We start from the raw sequence: 22,134 nt of genomic DNA, 5'->3' as shown, positions 1-22,134 counted from the left end.
CCGTTTAAGGCGAGAATTTTGTTGGGTTTTTTTTTTTACGTCATTTTGTCACAGTACAAAAACACAAAAAAAAAAAAAAAAAAAAAAAAAAAAAAAAACAGACCCTCAACATGATGCTCCAAATAGCTTTTTTTGTGAAGTCGATTCTCAGAATACTGCTTCCATTACTTTTTATTTTTGTTTTTATTTTTTTTACAGTTGATCAAGAGCTGTTAGGTTTAAAAGCCTCACTTTTCCACCTCCAAACATATTTTTCACCACTCTGGCAAAATAGGTCAGTCTTTGTCTTGTCTGACCAGAAAATGTTTGACTTTCGGTTAAGCTTGAAGTCTGGCTTTGGAACAGGAGTTTCTCTTATGGTCAGCTCCCTCACAGTCCCTGGTGAAGTGAAACCTGCTTCACTGTGATCACTAGTGTGTGCCATTAGCTAATCATAAAATGAAAACTCATGTTTTTATTTTCCCCTGACCACCATAACTGCCTGTCCTTTATTCTTGGGTGGACAATTTGGCTGAAACCTCAACACAAATAGGTGTTCCAGCAGGACAATAAAGCCAAAAGAAACATAGTTTAGGAAGGTTAACATTAAACTTTCTGGGTGGCCTGCCTGAAGCTCTGACCTCAACCTTTGTGAAATTTAGAGTAGAAATGAGCTCTACCAATTCTGCCAAGAGTAGTGGTGACACATTCAGCCGGATTTATACCAAAAACTTATTCATGGGAATGAAAAGCCGCTGTGTTTTCTGTGACTTTCTAACTAATGTTAAGACAAATATTTGAAGCTGTAAGTTATATCCTAGATGGCAACCCAGTTCAACTTTAGAAAAATCATCGTTCCAACTTAAAAAAAATCATGCACATAAATACTTAATTTAACATTCATGGCTATGGGTTTACATGCATTTTGACTGGAAATGTGGACTGTTTGCTCGTTCAAGAAGAGAAAGCAGCTCCTAAATCACATGCATCTTTTTTCTACTCTAAGGTGCAGTAAAGCGGTTTATAGCCCAAGAAGACAGATTTTTTCCAAGCCTGAACGCTGCAGAGTGAGTGATGTGCACCATTCTGTCTGCAGTTTTCTGTTTCTCTCACCTTCTGTTCATAAAGGGACAGTAAATCAACTGTACGGCTGTTGGTCTTGTTTTGTTCATTTTCAATGCACTCTGACCTTCCCTTTTTAACTATTCATGGGGGTGGGTGTGTGTATGGGTGTACTAGGGGTTATAAACTGTCTGTCCTCCAAGACAGAGAAAATACCCCCTTGGGTATGCCAAAAACCGTTAACTATCCAAACCCCATCTTGCTCTTCCTCCCCCTTGTCTGCTTTTTTTCTTGCACTTTCCTCTCATATGGACACAATTATTTGGCCTCTTGTTTCAGACGAACAAAGAGCTCGTAAGCAGCGGTTAGGGGAGGGGGTTATGGGGGCGAATGTTGGGGAGGCACGTAGACAAATCATATCACTGGGTTGTGAATCCTACCCACAATGCCTGCACTATTTCCTAACCCCTCCATCCACCCACCTGGAAAAACAAGCGTCTACATTTGTGTGGACACCAACATTTATGTGGTTTCTGCAGTAAGAACAAGTCAGGGACACCAGGAGAGGGAGCAGGGAGGATGTATTTTTCCACAGAGAGAATGCAAGCCCAGTTGTGGGATAACAGGAAGCCAGGGAGTTTGGAGGGGGGGAATCTGTACTGAGGTGGTCAAACTTGGAGCCGTCTGGATGGAGTCTGTGGTCAGCTTATGAATAAGAGAAAAAAAAAAAACAACAGAAGCCTATTGTTTAATGTGGCTTTTCTCACAGTTTTTAATGCCACTAATGACAAAAAAAGAACATTGTGCCTTTCATGCCAGCCGCTTTCTTACCAGCTTTGCACTTTTCAGTGAATTTATCGATTACGTTGAGATGAATGATTTCATCCTAAATTTAGCCGAGTGTGGATGGAGCAGAGAGAGAAAACAGCCCAGCAAAGCGTGCTTCCCTTTCAGATTTCACGCCAGCCTTGCATGCTCTTTGGCTGACAATGTTTTTGTGTAACAAACACCCGTATAGCTCCCGCTGCTAATGCTAGACATTACCTCACAGATGTGGATTTATACACAGGAAATGGCTTGTCCCACAGGTAATATGGGCTGCAATCAGTCAGCAGGGAAGATCATACTTCTCAGTTGCAGACACAGCAGAGATAGCCCCTTAGAGCTTCAGCTACTCTGCACAGAGTTCATGGAGGGAAACGGAGAGGAAGAACTTGCACAGCTCTTTATTCATTCACTCTCTTTGGTGCTCAGGGCTACAGCACAGTGGTGTGTATCTGTAAGAACATGGTAGCAGTGTTGGTTCTTGCTGGGACTCATCCCCTCATTCAAACATTTAAGACAGCCACTGATTTGAAATGTCGAGGTGCAAGATCTTACATGATTCTGCTTATTCTAGTTCCCTAGAGTTACTCCCAAACAAGTAGGGAGTCGGATTCTGTTATTGCACATCTTGAACTTCTTACACACACACACACACACACACACACACACACACACACAGGCTTGGTGCTGACCTTCACTAATGCCCTAATGGCACTGTCCTACATACTTGGTACGCTATAGTGTCTGCTGACAACTTCAGCCACCCACCCGGTGCTGGAGGAGGATAAGGAGGAAAGGGGAACAAGCTGGGAGGGGAAGGCTGTCTGTAGACACTTATTTCTCAGTGCTCCTGGCCTGCTGCTTGCCTCTGACAAAGCATTAGAGGTATAAAGGCACATTGTGAGGGATAGTCTTCTTTTTACGTTTTAAAATAATTGGAAACATCTTGGTTGACAAAACCTTTTTAAAACTGTCTACCGAGTTTCTGCATGTTTACATTTGTATTTGTCCGTCTTTGAGGTTGAAAGACCTGCTTGCCATGTAGATTTAAGCCAGAGCTGTGTCTGAGCCTCTCCAAAATTGCTTCCTGTCAGGAGAAAAAATGTAATTAAAATGTAAAGATTTCCTTGCACCTGAATTTCTCAGCAGTATGTTTAGCTTTGGGTTTAACTTTATATATATGAATTAGGGAGAATCGTGACATGACTTGAGGACAGGATGCAGCAATGTCAATACCAAGATGGATCACTTGAATGCAGACAGGGATCCCAAATCTGGTGGCTGTGGTGCAGGCTAGTCAAAATAATATTTTAAAAGAAAAGATCTATGTCAGGTTGTGGTCAGATTTGATTAAAATTTTTAATTGAGTTAATTGCACGGTTTCTAATTCATTACATTTTAAGAAACAAAACTGTATTTTGACTGTAAGCACAATTTTTATTTCAAAAGCCCTTTTTGCTTCAAAATTTTTGAATAAATAGACATATGAGCTCAACAACAAACATTTATTGTTTTTAATCTGTTAAGTTATTCAACCATCAGATTGATGCAAATTGCTATTATCCTCATTCAGCTTTCAAGTATTTCAGAAACCCCTGATGATTCATGTAGCTTTTTTGAAAGAATGCTTCTGTAGAGATGTGGGCTGTGGATGTTGACGACATTAGTGTTGGGTTTGTCTGTGCTTGCTGCAACACGTTTAGCATTGATTGTTTTTTTTTCTTAGGCTTGAACAGGTTTGGTGATAGGCCAACTCCTTTTTGCACAACTTTCACACATCAAGTCTTTTTGATCGTCCCATCAGATCATTTTTTTGAAGCAAAAATTAGCTTTAAGAGGGCTAAGAGACATGGCTTTGACGTCTGGTTGTTTGCGAATGTTGCTCGTGCATCAGATTTGCGGGCGTACCCGAAATGTGCAGATACAAAGGTTCAAATTACGGTAAAACTTCTAACATCTCAAAATCAGTGTATTTGAAATTAACGTGTTAAAATGCTATTATTTTGTGATGCACTTGACTTCTGAAAGGTTTCATCTTTTTGAATCAGTAATGTTTGACAGAAATTGCAAGCAAAGCACACAGTATTGACTCAGCTGAGTTCCACTCCACTGCTCCTGTGGTCAGACAGATGAGAGCTCACATCTACTCTGGACATGATCAAGTCAATTTATGAATGACCAGAGGCAGCTTAAAGAGGACCTCATCTTTGTGCTATATGGCATACATTCCTTGTCAAAAAGGCTTTTTTATTAACTATACGTACATAAATCAGCCTTAAGAAAATGGGCATCAAGCAACATAGTCAGCTTCAATCTCTGTCTTATGTTTGTGCAAGGATAGCAGTAAATTTGCGGCTTCTGCAAAAAAATTGCCCTCTAAAAACCTTCTTACTAGTCCTAGGACGTGACGACATCTCCTGCCTGAAGTGTTCCAAGGATGTAAATAATTTCCCTGTTCCCAAGTGTCACCCAGGTGCGTGCTTCAATGTGCTTTGTGTCCTAACTGGTCACAAGATTATACCTGAGAGATAGCTGGTTATCACACAGGAAGTGCCACTGTTTGCAGTTCCTATTCATCCATCCCACCTTGAACCCTTCATTGTCCATCCATCGTGTTTCTCTCTGCCTACGGTAGGAAAGCAGAAGCTCTGCTGTGTGATGGAGGTGTGTATTGACCCAAGGAGGCGATGAGGATGGAATGCTAATAGGGTTAATGGAATTAATGGCCCTGTCAAGCTTGTGGAGGAGAGTCAGGCTTCTTACTGGAAGTTTGGGAGTTGATTGCCTTTATTTGCTGGAGCGACACTCTGATTTCAATGTTTTTTCTTTGTTGTTTGCTCACGTTTCTCTGTCTTTCTCGTCATTTTCTTGCTCTTTCTAAGCAATTGGTTTCTCTTTTACAATACAATTATCTCTGCGAATGTTTAAGTTTCTCTAAGGATGCATCTTTGTATCCTCTGTGAAATTTATTGATTAAAGTGGTTTTAATTTTTTAGTTTCCCTGTGTCTTAGCTGCACAATGATTTGTGGGATTTAATATGCGTGCCTGTTTTGTGTGATTTCCTGAGTGAGTCTATGATGCTGCGCGGCTCGTGTGTGTGTGTGTGCGTGTGTGCAATAATGGAAGGTTGACATTTAAAGCAGTGTATTTAGTGCCGATGAATTAGCATACTTTAACTGGCTGTTCTATCCCTTCTGGAGGGAAGCAGGCATTAAATCCACGAAGCTAGATTGGTCGGCATTTTTAAAGAGCTTTAGTGAAGATTCATAGACTACGAAATGTGCCACCATCACACGAGAGAACACACCCACCCACACACACACATCCTTTGCCATCTTCTCCAAATGTGTCCCTCTCTCTTTTTTTTAAGCTTACTCTGACCTGGGTATACGCTGCTCTTTTATTCTGCATACACAGCGTTTTTCCCTCCTGCCACTTCAGACCATGTGTTTGAGTTATGATGGTGATGAGGGCAGATGGAGGAGTTTGTGTGTGTGTGGGTGTGCGTGTGTGTGTTTTCCCCAGTGTTTGGGGTGGATAAAGGGGGACACTTTGTCACCGTCACGTCTTTCCTGATGTGCATCTCCGAGGTCCACAGAAACATTTCGGGCCGTTGTTTCTTTGCATGTGATTTGCAAACAGAGAAAATCTCTGCATCCTGTCAGTGTGGCTGTCTGACCTGGTCTTTGTGTTGCATTCACTAAATGTCATTAATGTGCAAAGATGGGTTCAGAACACAGAGCATAAATCCTTCTTCACAGAGCTTTCTAATTAGCCGAATAATGAATCAGGGCTGCATTTACTGCTTTCACTCAGAGCAAATATGACTGAAAGTCATTAGCTTGTTTTATGTGCAGACAGCATTACATGTGCTTGCTTGGACATTCTTTATGAAGTGGAGTTATTAACACCATCTTTAACACACACCTGGTTGTGTAATTTATGTTGTATGATTTCTGATCAATTGGAAATGTCCTACAAATCAAAGCCTTGTTCAGGTATAATTCTCTTCTTGGGCCACATGGAAAAATCAAACAAGTCAATCATAATTGATTATAGCAGCATCGCATTAGTAAAATAATATAGTAAAGGTGTGTCAGTGTTCACAATGCTGTGCCTGGTTTGTGCATATAGAGTTGCAGAATAATATACATAAACAATGAGACTAACAAGCATATGGAGCACCTTCAATCATCATGGACAAACTGTGATATTGAGTTAAAAGCTTGTTTTCATCAGAATAAATATTTCAAGTTGAACAAAGATGAAATGGTTTCAGTTCTTCAAAGTATAAACTGTTGCGCTCATGCAGGCCAAACAAAGGTTTTGAAATACTGGTTTTGTTTAGATTCTGCAGTACAAATGATCTGTCCATTAGAAATTCTTCACCACCTAGTCATAGTCTTTATCAGATTCTAAAGTTATTAAAATACAAAAATAAAACAAAAAGCACAAGAATTTAAGAGTCGTGCTTCCTTTTCTCTACTTCCAATAAAAAGTATTGGTAACTACATATAGTGCAGATGCACATCTGATCCCTCAATCAAACAATAGAAATTTTCAATACTCAATCAGTTGAATATTTAATCACAGCATTACTGCCAGAGTTATTACATAGGGGCAAGAGCAGAGAGCTATTACAGAACAACACAGTTGTGACCCGGCATATCCTGTTTTCAGTTTTGTGCTGGAATGCCTTCGCCGCCTCGCAGACCTTTAATGTCTGCAGCACTGAAACATCAGAGGGTTCCTTAAAGACCACAAATAAACTGAATGCGACGGAGCAATCATTCTTAAACCGGGCCGGCTCGAAGCAGAGATGGGCAATGATGTAACTTTAAAAAAAAAAAAGAATATTCACAAGGCTTTCAGTTGATTCCCTGCTGTCCTCCTGCCCAAGGGGAGAGGGGTTGCCATGGCAACCCTTGTCCGGCACATGGGGTTCTGGCCTGCTTTTCTTGTGAGCATTTTGAAAGGGGTCAGACAATCCAACCCCCGCCGGTTCACAAGTAGCATCACTGTGACTCTGCAAACGGACTGATTGGACCACCCCTGTCCCTCTCTGCTCGCCCTCCTTTCAGATCTTCGCCACCCTTACTTTGTTTCTGCCCCCCTGACAGGGTTACAGATTCATAGTGTAGTGTCCATCTTGCCATCCCCCTTTCTTTTCAATGTAAAGGAGGAGCTTTAATTATCCAAGGAATAATAGCAACTTGATAGGTGAGGGGTTAAAGGTTGTGACACGTGTTTCTATGGAGTTAAATGTGGTGTGGGATATTTTTTGGACCTGAGGGGTATGCAAAGTTTTGCCTAAAGGTACTTAACCTCTCTGCAAGCACCTCTTTTGGCTGTATTAGAAAAATTAAGGTGTTTGCAAAGTTCCAACTTTACAGTGATCCCAAGCAAAACTCAAACCTGAACTCTGTTGAAGAATGTCTGGTGTTGGGGAAGAAAATATAAAATGTTGCACCATTAAAAACATCCATAGAATGGAGGACTTTGCCATGAGTGGGCTGGGATTTCTGAGAAAAGCTGCCAAAAGCTTGTCTGGTTATGTATCAGACTGCAACAAGTCATAGCAGCAAACTAATGCTCTGCTAAAGATGGTTTTCATGAGAGGATGAACAATTTGGTCATTAAAAGTGGCCTCATTTGATTCGTTTTGATAACCCGTGTGATAGTTGTCTTTGGCTATCTAGATTGTTCCTGTTTAGTGTTTATCACAACCATCTGCTAGTTTGTTTATGTTGCCAGCAAATTTAATGCAGAGTTTTGGGATCTAATAGTTTTAGGCTTAATTTGAATGTAGAAAAGAGCAGGCTGCAAGCAAGCAGATGTCAGACACACTGAAACAATAGCTTATTGACTGATCAAAGATGGTACCAAAATAAACCAAATATGGATCCTGCAGATCCCTTCTTCAGTTTTATCCTGTTTCTTCTCTCTGTTTCTGTCTCTGTGCTATTCTTTGAGTAGTCTCTTCAATTTCTTTTTCCACTTGTCGTCTTGCCTAGTCATGCACATATCTCATTCCTAATCCATTTTCTATCAATCACATTCTCAGGTTGAAGGTTTTTTCCTTCCAATAGAACCATTTTCACAATTGTGATAAAGTACTGCTATATCTATGAACAAATCAAAAATATTGTGCATGTTATTAGACTTAAATAAAGTCTAATAAAGTTAAAAATCTCCAATTCAAATGCTTTTTTTTTTTTTTAGTTCCTCTAAACAGAGTAATATTTAGTTCTTTGATGGAAATTAAAAGTAAAATATGAGGGTCTGCTCATGTGATCCTTCATGAACGCTCATGCCAGCCCTGAACTGCTCCAGTGGAAATGCATCAAACAAGCATTTAGTTTCAAAACTACTGAAATAAGCTACATTTATCAAAAGCCTTCTTTGCAGCTAGTGCTGCAAATGGCAGGCATATCATCCGCTGCGTGAAGCATATCGGGACATCATTGATGCTCGTGCGTGTTACTGAAGTAAAAGGTAGGCTTGATTGGCTTGATTGAAGTGTTTTGTATGTTTTTTTTTTTCTTCTTCTCATTTATGGTTCGGATCCCGCTGGCTATAATTTCTAAGCGTCTCACCGCTCCCTGCCAATCTTGTCCCACATTTAAATCTCACAAATCCGGTGGGAGGAATTGAAACAATTTCAGCTAATTTGCCCCTCACCTGAACCTTTTCCTGAGCTACTTTTTGATGCACGTATCTTTTGTGATCTACTTTGAAGAACACCAGGGGAGAAAGCAGAAAGGGTGATATTTCCTTCTGGCTCAGGCTGTTTGACTTTCCTATAATAACTTTTGTCTCACTATCAGAGGCTGTGTGTGTACTGCATGTAATGTGATTGTTTTGTTCCCTGCTTATTTACTCACATGAAATGAGCTTGACTTTTTTTTCCCCGCTTTCTTCCGTCTGCTCGTACATCATCGCAGTCAGAGTGCCACCTTTGAAGCATAATTTTCCCTGGAGACAAGCCTTCCTTATCAGAAGTCAGGCTTTTGTGAGGAGGTGTATGCTACCTTGTTCTCATTACAAGGAATTGTTAACTGAGAGACACATAAAAGGTGTGTGTGCTTGTAGATAGTTGTGTGAATATATACTTTAATGTTAGCAGAATGCTGTCTGTGTTTTACCTGGAAATTAATTTGGGCTGAAGTGCAAACAGTCATGACAAAAAGAAATAATGACATCATTCAATTATCGGGTTTTAAGACGGCATACAAATGATCTGGTCTTTATCAGTTCTTCCATAATTGAAATCAGGCCCAAAGTGGGATAAAAAAAAAAAACCATCCCCAAAAGATTTTACCACACTGTTTTTCTTTTATTAAACACAGATAATGCCAAAATGAAAAAGCTGTGTGAAGCTCTTCAAGCTGACCCAATAATTCACAAGTTCGTAGAACTTTTTTGCCTGATTTTCCAGTGTCTTCCATTGCTGTTAAGAAGTTTTGGCCCACTTCTTTCCAGCATTGCTCCAGCTCATTCAGGTTTCCACAGCTCTCGTATTATTCCACCACAGCATTTTAGCTCATTTCATCCAGAAGGTATTCTGTTGTAGATTTGCCATTGAGTTTGTGATCTTTTTGCTGAATTCTCCAGATTCACTCGAGCTTCAGCTGTCTAACAGAGGACCTAACTTTGGCTTCACGCTGAGTAATTTGGTTTGCAGAGGAGTTGAACTCAGTGGCTCAAAATCCCAAACTACTTGGGTCCAGATCAATCCCAAATCATCATCCCTCCACCATCGTACTTCTTGCTGAACTACTGTGCAAACGGGGGTGTGCATCATGGAAAAATGTGAAAAAGGATGCTGCTCAAGAAGTCTTGCCTTTCAAGAGGCATTTCTCTTTCAGCCGTTCCTATAAAAGCATACTTCCTCAGTCTTTTTCCTATTGAGCTGTCATGAAGTTTCACATTTTAACCTGCTAAGTAAAGTCTGAAATGGAACTGTTGGTTTTTTTGACATTTCCCTCAGCATGGCACAGCCTGACCTTATGGCAAATTTGCTCAGATTCATTCATTTAAGGGATGATGGACAGTTGCCTTAAATGTTTTTCTCTTGTGAATAATCATTACCTTAGAATGATGGACTTCACATCGTTTGAAAATGCTATTATTACCGCACCCGAAAAGAGGAGCAGCAGTAATTGCTTAAGTCATTTCTGATGTCTTGTGTTAACAAACACCCAAAAGCATCAGACCAGCAAAACTGCCCAAACGTCTGCTTTTACAAGGGTGGTTATACATTTTGAGGCTCAAATTGTTTTTCCACATATAGATTTTCTATTTTGTCTTATATTTTTTTGTTTAAAAGCTTGACTGTTTATTCTTTCACTTTTCATTTTTAGTCGATGAGCCTTTTGTACTTTCACATCACATTTATTTAATCTTTTTTTGACTTCAGTCAGCAAGTAAAGAAAGAAAAAAGGATTGCAGCTCTTGCTGTTTGGCGTGCAAACCACTTGTATTTTACTTCTCAGACTTATTTGTCTGCCTCTCTGATACGCTACTTTTTGAGAGCTAAAGCAGAAAATCCCTCCCATCACGTCCCTTCTGTTTTTGCTCTCTCAGAAACCTTGCTGGCTTGCCTCCATCAGTGCTATATTGGTCTCTGTTTCGAGTTTTAATGCTGTTGCTAAATATAGACCTCACATTGTGCCGCTGCGCTTAATGTGTGTGCTCAGGCTGATTAGAGCGGTGGCCTGATCTCACCCCCTCCTCAGACCCCTAATGTGTGCCGCAGGCTCCGGTTTCTCTTTTGGAAACGGGGGCAAACAGAAGAAAGTGCTGAAACCATCATGTTCCGGGTTGTAAGTTATGTGACCCATAGAGCTGGAAATATAGAAGCCCTAAAAGGCAATTAAGGGCAAGTTGGAGGCACTAAAGCTTTCGGATGATCCGTTGTCAGGACTCATTGGAGATCAATTTAACAGGATGTTTCTGATTTCAATATTTACAGCAAATCGATGGCAGGAAAAAACGATTCACTCGAAATGCCATCAAGTGTGATTTGTCCTCTGCAGTAGCTTCTATTAATATTTAAACGGATGCGGAGAGGTGTTGTAGAGTAAAGGGTTAACTGCTTTGTTCATGGAGGATAGAGGGAAATCAATAAAGTTTATGGTGCCCGGCCAAAAATATGAAGCAATTGCCTCTTGTATTGATTGGAGGCTCGGGTCATTTTTGCAGATATAGTGCCACCTTCTCCTTTAAAGCTCGTTTCCCTTCCTGTAATTTACCTCTTTTTCCTGCTACATCATCCCCTGAGAATGCAGTCTGTTTTTCCCCCTTACCTTTTTTCCAAACCCCTCATCTGTCCGTGTTCCTTACCTCTCCCCTCGTCACCCCTTTCCTGTCCTCTCTCAGGTTCCTCTCCCCTGTCACAATAGCGTAGCCTCTCCAGCCTCAGCCTGTCCAAGGGGAATTGACACATAGTGCACTCGGCCAAACGGGCTAACGTGAGCCTCGTGGAGGCTTATAATGTACAACAGGAACACGAACAAAAGAGACGGCATGCAGTGCTGGTGGGAGCCACCTCACACACATGCACGCTGCGCATTTCTCCATCCCGCTCGCAGCTGACACCAGAATTCTTCAGCCTGCCACCGGTGATGGATTAGATGCGTTATCGAGGTGGAGACAGGCTCCATGTTTTCTCCCAGTGTGAGAAGAGAAAGGGAAATGGGGACACACACACACACCCACCCACTGCCAGCTGAATGGGTTGTTCCAACTCCAACTCAAGTAAAGGAATACAGTAGCAGTCTGCTACACTTCTAGCCAGGTTTCCGGGTTGGACACATGAGCCGTGTCTTCTTCAGGCTGTTGAATACAAGCGGCTGATTTCAATCAGCCTTGTGTGCGAGTTCACATCAAGTTCTAACAAGTCATTTTCTTGTTTCAAAGCATCTTGCATTAAAATTTAGCAATGGTAACCATTAATTTGCCTGTTTTACCCGTAGGCCACAGTATAAAAACCTTGGCTAAGAATACATGTCTCACCATATTAACCAGAAAGGGATGTGATCCCTTCTACTTAAAACGGAAAGGAAACAATCATTTTTACTACTGAACTTATAAAACAAGTTGAATATTCCTCTAAAACTGTGCTCTTTTGCATTTTTCACTTTTGTTTACACAAAAACATGAATAAAACTTAGTGCTGACTGTGCAGAATATTCTTCCTTTGCTCATTAAGTAACAAAAATGATAAAAAAAAAATCTGATATTAGCTGGTTGATCTTTCTGATAAACTTATATTCTTCAAACTCTATTTCTAAAACTGTTACCTTAAAAATAGTGACGAGTGGCTTTCAACCACTCATCACTTTAATTCCCCAACTAAAGAATGGGAAATATTTCTAAACAGCTTAATTTTGCCTCTCTATTGAGTGAGGGAAGAAGTAAAGTCACATTCTTTCTGCCAGATAATTGGGAGTGTAAAATAAAAAGTAGAGAAGGAAGCCAGACAGCACACAAAGTTAAGAAGTAAAGTGAAAAGTTAATGGCAGCAGTAATTTCTTTAGTGGCTTCATCAAGCAGAGAAACAGCAAATCAGAACATTTTAGGATTTCCTGGAACAGAATCGAAAACGGGATAACTGCAACGTCTCTATGCTTCATCAGCACTACTGCTGTTGGCAGCTGTATTTCTGAACTTCCCGATAGCTAGACTTTTGTGATCAATATATTTTTTAAATCACTGGTTATACCTTTATCATTGTGCTTCGATCTGTTTTTGGCTTCTTGTGTACTTCTGATGTTTGTTTTTTTTTCTTCTGTGACACATACCACTCATCCCTTCACACTCATTCATCTCGATGCCTGAAGGCCCTGGCTTGTGTTGTCATGCATGCTTATCCATTAGGATAGTCAGTGGGTCTGTCAGCACACCTCACACCCCTCTGCCACTATTCTTTCTCACCTTCATATATTCACTTGAGAGTCTTTTAGATAAACAAACACCTTATTTATAAAATTTAAAGGACAGAATAAAGGTTTATATGAAGCTGGACCCCCTGCTGCATAGCGAGCTTTCATGTTCAGATAAATTGCTTGTTTTATGTATATTTTCTTTAATTCCCATCATACAACTACTGTGCCTTGTTATCATCTGGGTGTGTAAAAATAGATTTTCAAGGTTTGGCGTACGTTACAGAATAGTGGAAAATGTCTTTGTCTTGTGACCAGAGTGCCTGTCTTGTCACAAAAGCCTTTGAAGTCCCGGACGACTCCTGACAAGCTTGACTTGGTCTCAAAATCCTGTCAGTCTGACACTTACCCCATTTGGTCCAAGCCACAGAGCAATCTCAGCATCAAATTCAAGCCATTTACCAGAGGCCAAGATGGGCTCCATCAGGTGGATTGGATTTGATTGTATAAGATTTACGGTAGCCTTTGTCAAATCTGTCTGACCTGTGCTTTTTGTTTTCAATTGGTTTGACCCTACTTGACAGAGCTCCCCCTTTCCTAAGCTGAGCCCCGTCTGTGGTGCCTCTGTGAGGGGTCAGTGCTTCTTTGAGACAGAGCGTGGAAGTGTGTAGTGGTGGTGTACTTTTGCAGAATTTAATCCAGTGTGTGGGATCAGGCAGATAAAAGCAGTGGCTGTCACTCCCGCTCTCGGGACTGCGGAACTGGATAAGCGCAGATGCAGAAGATAGCTGTCAGATTGGATATTTAGGAAGTTCAACTTTTAACTCTCTGAAAAGTGAACTTGTCTGAGTTTCATCCACAAAACCACATTTTGCAGAAATTCAACTCTTATTATGCTATTCCATTGCAATGTGTAGGCAGGGAACATACAATTAGATTTTTTTTTTTTTTTGCCGATTTTGACACAAGGTTTGCAGAGTACCTCCCTTGTGTGGCTTGGTAAAGATTCCCATAAATGGCTTACAGTCTTCTCTGCCAGCTGAAGTACAGAGGCAAAATAATCTACACCCTCAGACTGATCTGTATTTGGCTTGGCAGCTACCTGTGCACAAGCATCTCCGGTTTCAGAGAACTAACATCCCTCAAGGCTAATGGTTAAAAATAGGATTTCGACAAATGTGAAATGAAAATTGCTCTCAGGTAATAGTTAGCAGCTGAGCTATTAAATGAAAAAAAAAAAAAAGTATTTAATGTTGAACAAACACTATGTATTGTGTGCTGTGCTGTCTGGCTTTAAAATCCAGATGGGAAAGTTTAGAGACGTCATTTCGTTTTGCTTTTCTTAAATGTTTTTGATCATAAACTAACTTTAATATGATAAATGCAGCAACAAATTCATTTTGGAGTTGCTGACTTCATTTATTCAGAGAAAAAAAAAACATGCCTGTATTGCTCTACATGAAAATATAACTGATCCCTGCTGTTAAAACATAAATTGTGATTAAATGTTTTTGTTTACTTGACACACCCACATCTGACTCAAGATATCGCTTAAACAAGAAACGTCTGCTGGTGTGTATAGACTGAAAGATTTAAAAATGCAACACATTCTGCAACACAAGATGCAAAACCTTACACCACAACATTTCAAAAAGCAAAACTATTTTTTTTTCCAGCGGAACAATGATCTGAAGCGCTCTAGCATATCCACTTCTGCATGTCACAAATAAACTAAAGAAAATGAAGGTTTCAGTGGCCTAGTTAATGACTCGACTTAAATCTGAGATGCTGCGGTATGATCTTATGCAGGCAGTTTGTTTGATAAAAAGTCTGCATTGAGAAATGGGCCAAGATTCTCACAATGATGCAAGATACTTTATGAAAACCACCACAAATAACCATATTTGATGCTGTTTAATTTTAGATGTTGGGGACAGTTGCATGTTTTCATTGTCCAGGTTTGTTTGGGAACCTTATTTTGTCTAAGTAATGAAATCATCATTTTGAAAATTCTTTATTTAGTTTATCTTTGGCTGATACGGAAATGTGTTTGATCTGAAATACTTGAGCCTGAACCAGAAACGGAAAAACTATAGAAGTCTGTTTTGGGGCAAATACTTTTTACACGACACTTTTACATCTGGATGCCTTAACAGAGAGGAATTTGGGGAGTTTAGTTTTTGTGTAAATGTTTTTGTTGTTGCTTTAGCTGCTCCCAGGGAGTTTTCTGGTATGACACAACAAGTTGTCTTGCTGGGTGGGATGTGTCTTTTGAATGAATGACAGTTTTGGCCTTTACTTCTTCTTCCGTCTCTGAGCTGCAGCATCCATAATGCACTGCAAAAACACACATTTCCTGCACTTTTAGCCAGGATTTATTCAGCCCTTTTCACTCAAGCAAATTGCTTCTCATAGACTCTCACAGTTGGTGATCCACTGTCTGGCACTGTGTTCAAAACCACAGACCAAGGCAGAGCGGCGGAGAGAGGAAGAGGGAGAAGGGCAATCTGGATTGGAGTTTGGTCAATCTTCAAACGTTTTTCCAGGGTGCTTACATGGTCTGATCAAAAGCCCCCCTCTGGCATGGACCCTTGTAGCCACAAGGGGAGGCCTCTGATGCCTCTGCCATCATTTCCCTCCGGCATATCCCTCACCTCAAATCCCCAGCTCTCTTAGTTTTAGGAACCATAACATAAAACATACATGTAGTTGGAGTCTTAACAGAGAACAAATGATGTTAGTGATGTGCTTTTTGAAACCGATCACTCTTTTATGTGAACTGTTGAATCGAGCCTCCGTTTGAGACCTGCTCTTTGATGATGGCTTTTCTTGTGTTTTTATTCATACTGCCAATGTTTTTTTTTTTTTCATCTTTCATTAACTGTGCTGTTGTTCAACCAATCAGATGCGATGACAGAACCAGAATTACAAAAATCATTATTTGTTTTGGTTTATCAAGGGGCAACCGAAACCAACCTACTCCCATGTTGAAAATGTAATTAATTACCATTTAAACCTAATAACTGGTCATGTCACCCACAGAAACAACCACTTCCATCAAGCATTTGCAGTAACTGGCAGTAGGTTTTTTACATTGATGTGGTGTTTTACTGCAGCTGTACTAGATTGTTTTCATCATGGCCTGTTAAAAGTTACGCAACAGCAGCATCTCAAACTGTTGAAAATTAGACTTTGACTAGACCACTCCAAAAGCTTCTTTTTTGTTTCCTTTTGAGCCATTTAAAGTTGAACTTGGTAGTGTGCTTAAAAATCTCCCTACCCCCTCTTTTTTAAAATTGATTGTTTTGCATAGAAAATTACATATCTTTCTCTTTCTCTCAAGTTGGACCTTTCCCTTCCAGTTTATTTCAAAAATTACCTAGACTAATACTAAAGCAAGTGTCTCAACAGAATACTTGCAAACGGCTGAAGCAGCTTTGCGATGTTTGAAGAAATGTCATATTTAGTGGCTTCATGCATCAGCTCTAAAAATATGAACATTTTTATGTAAGATTGGTTTTATGATTTGCTCAGTAAGCCTCACACTGAATTTAATCGAGAATATTACGAATTATTAATCAGACTGAAATTGTCTCGCACTTTGCAGGTTTTAAAGGTAACCAGAGAACTTTGGTCTAAGCATAATAATCTATACAAACACAAAGTGAAAACAGGTGGATGTCGAATGCCTATTGATGCACGGGACAAGTGATTTCATGGGACCACTGGTGTTGCTTTGCAATTTCATAACCGAATTTGAAATGCTCCCTTTTAAATGATGTTTTAATACAGGAGTCCAAATAAAGCAAAAACAAAATCTGAAAACAGTGCTCCAGCTCCAGGATTTGCCTCCCACTCTTTGCCGCCTGAGGACACTTATTTCTGTTCTCCGTTATCTCCCACCATCACTGCTGTGTTTGGATTTATGTTTGTACATGAAGGATATCAAATCCCACATGCAGCGTGAATCTAAGCACCAGTTGCCTACTGTGTGTTTGTGCAATTTGTTTAAATATCTATAATTCAACATGGTGTCATCTTCTCTTTTTTTGAAACCGTTAAATACAACCCATGGACTCCCTCGAGTAATGTAGACAGCTTTTCCAACACTCTCATCTATCTTCACCTTTTTTCCCCCTCCCATGCTGCTGGAAGAGAGGAGCTGCCTAATAGCTGCAGAGTTGGAATGGGGGACCGAGTCGGACCGGACTGAACCAAAGGGCAACTCTCTGGGGCTGCAGGGTTTCTTTCAATGCATTGTTTTTCCTTTAATAGAGGGCGAGTGTGATTGTCTGGAAAGTATTACCTGGTTGCAGCGTTCTCATCTCGTCTGACATGTAATCCAGGGACACACAGGGCAAACTTTGTCCAGGTTGTTCTTCTAAAGCACGCTAAGCGTTAGAGTAAAGTTAGACTGAAGAAAATTTTATTTTTTAGGTAGCTGCAGGGCTGGGCGATATGGCTTAAAATTAAATCTCAGATGTTTTTCATGCCAGATCCAATTTCCAATTATTTTTGCTTGCTTTGTTTTCAAGGTGACAGGTTATGAGAATTTTTATTTATGAAAATATAGTCACAATATTAATAGAATAGTGACACAATTTTACCAGAAAGACATTTTGAAATTATAAGAAAACAAAAAGTTGTTGTAATGACAGAAAAGCTTGGATAATATTGTTTTGCTATTTTTTCTTTTGTTGGAGTTATAAAATTACTACTTCATTCTCCATATATTACGACTTTATTTTGGTAAAAATAAAGTTATTATTTATCACATTATTTAGTCTATATTCTTATCCAAAAAAAAAAAAAAAGCCTTACTCTTATACTTTGTTGTGGAGTTGATTAGATTTCAAGATCCAAATAAATAAAAACTGTAAAACGTGCTTGAGAAACAAGCACGTTTGAGTGTGTCATCTTGACATCGCTCCCAACTACGGAAACCCAAGGAGTGCAAAATCCAGATTTCCAAAAATTAAATCTTCAAACACCAAAGAATTTATTAATTGATTAAAATCAACTCATCACCCAGCCATAGTCAATAGTTATGAGACAAAATGTGAGTAGATTCAGCTGTTTTTACTTCTTCTCCAGGTATTAGTTTTTTATTTAAGCAGATACTATACCTGCAGAGGAGGGGATTTGTTGTTAAAACATTCCCACTGCACCAGTTGTGCTTGTGGCCAAAATGTGAATTGAGAGACCTCCCGACAGTAGTGAGAGAATGTGTGATAAAGATCTGATTCAGACGAACTGCGGGCGGGGAGGTCGGGTTATCTCATGATCCCTTGCGGCGGCCTGCTTGGACACATATCACAGCGTGCAGCTCTGTTATGGCCTGACGCTGACATGCTTTATGGACCAGCATATTTGCTGAGGTATCCCTCCACGCTGCAGTGTCAGTAACCAGACGTAGACGGCCCCGGCCCCCGCGTCCGTCCTCCTTCCTCCCCACATATGGGTTTCACATATGTTCTGTCAGTGACTCCCGGATCGGTCCCCCCGGGTCAGACGCAGGTCAAACACGGAAGGCTTGACCAGTTTGAGTTCTTCCACTCAAGCGGTCAATCTCTAGGGCCGACGGTTAACCTGCCTCACTTTTCTCCCCCCTTACATGACTATCTAATGGCTTTGACACACATTCCCTGCCTCACAAACAAACAAGAGGCTGTGTGTGTGTGTGTGTGTGTGTGTGTGCACACATCAGCTCCCAAACCTCTTCACCCTCCCAGTTTGACAGACATATGACCCTGACTTTCCCCCTCTTGAGTTATTTTTTAGTGAGGCAGCCTGCTCTTTGGGGATGTCACTATCCGAATAGACAGATGAATGTTGGGGTGGAGAGAGGCAGACGGGAATGGACAGATGATAGAGACATCATCTTTGATGGTTGGGGGAGGGATCTGTGACATCTGACATCATGGAGACATCTCTCGCGCCCCACATCAATAAACCTGCACCCTCCCCGTTAAAATGTGCTGTTGTGGCTACATATTTGGTCAACGTGATTTAATGTGAAGAAACAGTACCCGATATGCGACGTATTGCTCCATTTTTCCACTGTTTCTCCAGGAAGGTGGTCTTGGCTTGAAGTTCAAAGTCCTAGTGAGGGAATTCATCATTCATCAGAAGAAAGAGGAAAGGAAAACACAGCTAAGGTTTCACAATGGCTTAATTGTATCAGCAATTAATCCCTCAAAGTTTCTGTAACTAAAGGAACTACAAATACTCCCAGAGGACTCCTTTGAACTCATAAATAAATAATCCTCCAAGCTGTCGCACATGTTTCATACTTACAAATCAGTTTAACAAATATAAAGATTCATAAATTTTAGTTGGTATAAAACTAATCTTACCTCTGCGTATCTTATTTGGGTTTCATGTGTAGAAAACGATAAAAAAAACACATTTCAAAAATGTTTTTATAAATAAAAATCTAAAGTGATGGGAATTAATATTTGGTTCCGATGAATCCAGACTTTCTAGAACCACCGTTTGCAGTAATTAGAGCTGTGCTTTGGGGCATTGCAAATGGATTACATTTCTGCTGTGCTTCTCCAGTCATCGGAGCTGAATTCACCCAGTTGAACTAACAAATTCACACTGGTACACGCTGCAAAACCTTGACTGCAAAATGTGCTCTTCCAATAGAGCCACACTTGCCATAACACAGGGCAAATACAGTCTGATATTTGAGAAAATTATTTTGAATCTGCAAAAGACTTCATAGTCAGCAAACAGCCAATACAAGTTGTTCATATTTGTAAAGTGGAAGAAAATGATTGGTAGTTTTCACCATTTGTATTTGTATTCAGCCCTGTTGGTCAGATTTGTAGAACTTCTTTGGGATTTTTTCCTCATCAACTTCTAACCATGGCAGACTTGAAGTTTTGCTTATTGTTTTTTGTGAAACCGCTTAGTTGGACTGGATGGGAAGCACCTGTGACCATTTTTAAGTTTTCCTATGGATTCTCCTTTGGATTTATGTCTTGAGTTTGACTGGGCCTTTCATAGAAAGAGCAGGACCAACCACCATCCCTCCCACCGCTGGAAAAACAACATCCGTCATATGGGTCATTTTTCTTTCAGTTCAAAGTTATGTTCTACATTGTGTTAATCTTAGTACAGTACATCGATTTTATTTATTTTTCCTCAGTGTTACCGTGACAAAATTTAAAGTAGTTAAATAGGTGTGAATAATCTTTCAAGGCACCATACTTCCAATCAGTCTTCATGCAGAATTTTCATCTAACAGGATCTCAGAGTCGGTCAATGATGAACAATGTTGACAAATGTTTTGTGACTCTCGTCTGTCATTCTTGTCAATCTCTGCTCGTCTGTTTTCGTGTTTCTTGTTGTGACATGGATATAAATACCTCTGCCTGACCTGTTTGTCTTCTCTTGTTTTATTTTTCTTCTTCTTAGATTCGAGTCGATGGTCCTCCTCATGGTGGCGTCCAGTATGAGACGATCTCGGTCATAAAGGACGGCAGCCCCATCCTCAGAGACATGGCCTTCTCTCTGGACCGCAACTTCCTCTACGTCATGTCTGATAGACAGGTAGGCATGAGTTGTTTTTTTTATGCCTTTTTAAACCTTGTGCTCCCTAATTATACAAGCTATCCTAACAGGAGGACGGATGGCTTTTAATGCGTTTTGTGTGTGCGTATGCAGATGCTTAAATGTCAGGGAGAGTCTGTGTGGCTCCAGTAGGACCCAGGATGGCTCACCTCCGTACATTACCAAATCCACCAGCTCCAGTTGGCTATAAATAACCTGTGTGGCACAGCAGGAGGTTGGGGGGGGGGAGGGTTATTCTGACAGCTTTTGATAATGAAGGAGAATGAGGGCAGGGACAAAGAAAGAAATAAAGAGACACGAAAAGTAAGAATGAGAATAAGGGAGATGAAGGACTCCTTCCTCTGGCTGACTGTGGTGAGAGAGAGAGTAATGAGAAAAAGACGGACAGCTGGGGGAGTGCATGACTTAGAGTAAAGGGAGGAACAGAGAGTGCAAGGTCATCCTTTCTTGTTCCTGATGAAGTGACACAGCATCGAAGGGCGAGAAAGGAAGCGACCGATAGCCATCAGTACAGCCGACGCGACGCACGCCACAGGTAGAAAGGAAGGGGCCAGACACCGGTGGGAGGGGGGCGACGCAAGGACGGCGCGGAGGTCGGGCAATAAAAGCGGAAAAGGAGATATTTGCAGAGAAAAGACATGACAAGAGGAGGAGAAGTGAGAAGGCCGCAGAGAACAGAAGCAGCTGCAGGCGACTCGGTGGCGCTGCCGCCCCGGAGACGGGCGACGTGCGAGGCCGACGGTGTCAACTGATGAATTACCATCCTCTCTCCTTATCTGCTCTTTGAACACGGTCAACAACTGCCTGGCCACCGCGCACAGGTGTGAACTTATACAGAGCAGGAGTTTTTATTTCCTTTATGTTTTGTCTTCAGTTTGACAAAGACTTTTGGTGGCAAGTTTAAAAATATTATTTTCATTTGAAAAAGTGAAAAGCAGATCCATTCATTACACATATTGAGATATGTTTGATACGTTTATTTTTGTTCATCTTGATCATTGTGGCCTACAGTTAATGGAACTCCAAAATTCAGTTTCTTAGAACATACAGAAGGAAATAGATTTGTAAATCTTCTTGAGGAATGTGGGGTATTCAGTACTTGAATGAAGTTGCTTTTTTCATGATTTTCATCGCTGAGAAAATCAGCCTGTGACACCATTGAGGTATAAAACCAAAAAGCCCAGGTTGCTTTTGATCCAGCCTTCAACTCATCAGGTTTGTTTGTGCCCCTTATCTTGCATCTGAAAATACTCCACAAATTCTCTATGGTGTTTAGGTCAGCTAGTTTGCCGGCCAATCAAGCACAGTGATGCTACGGTCATTAAATCAGATTCTCCTGGCAGAATGTGCAGGTGTGAAGTCCTGCTGGAAAAATAAATGAGCATCTTCATGAAACTGGTCAGCAGAGGGATACATAAAGTGCTCTAAAGTTTCTTGGACGTGATTAAAAGACAACAGAACAATGGAAGCAGACGGCACAGGTTACCCCACTTAGGATCAATGGACAGCTTGGAATGTAACAGTAATAACCAATGTTGTAGATACATGTGTGCAGGGATTGTTGAAGCAGTGAAATCCACATTTATTTACTTATTTATTTATGGGCTAGAATGGGCTTTGCTTCACAATTCTAATACCACAATTTTTCCTTCCACTCAACTTTCCATAAGTTGTACTCTTAGACACAGCTGTAGGCCAGCTCTTGAGCAGCAACATTTTACAGCTGACCCACATTCTGGAAGATGTCAGTGGCTGTTGGATGGGTGTAAGGTCTGCAGTCTTTGTAAGGTCTGTATTTTG

The 22,134-nt window shown here is 40.6% G+C and overlaps 1 protein-coding gene across 1 annotated transcript in view; it reads left to right on the top strand.

Annotated features, from left to right (window-relative positions):
- The window catches only part of LOC106950659 (plexin-A2-like), a 113,506-nt gene that overhangs the window by 39,201 nt on the left and 52,171 nt on the right, over window positions 1–22,134 (top strand). Inside the window, exon 3 of the mRNA XM_015037668.1 lies at window positions 20,179–20,313. Within this exon, the coding sequence (XP_014893154.1) occupies window positions 20,179–20,313 (135 nt within the window). The remainder of the gene's footprint in view (window positions 1–20,178; window positions 20,314–22,134) is intronic.

This window comes from Poecilia latipinna, unplaced genomic scaffold (genome assembly GCF_001443285.1).
Source record: "Poecilia latipinna isolate Pla-1442-1.1 unplaced genomic scaffold, P_latipinna-1.0 Scaffold415, whole genome shotgun sequence".
Classification (NCBI taxonomy): Eukaryota; Metazoa; Chordata; class Actinopteri; order Cyprinodontiformes; family Poeciliidae; genus Poecilia; species Poecilia latipinna.
The sequence above is the reverse complement of the archived record's forward strand: the minus strand, read 5'-3'. Positions and strand labels throughout refer to the sequence as shown.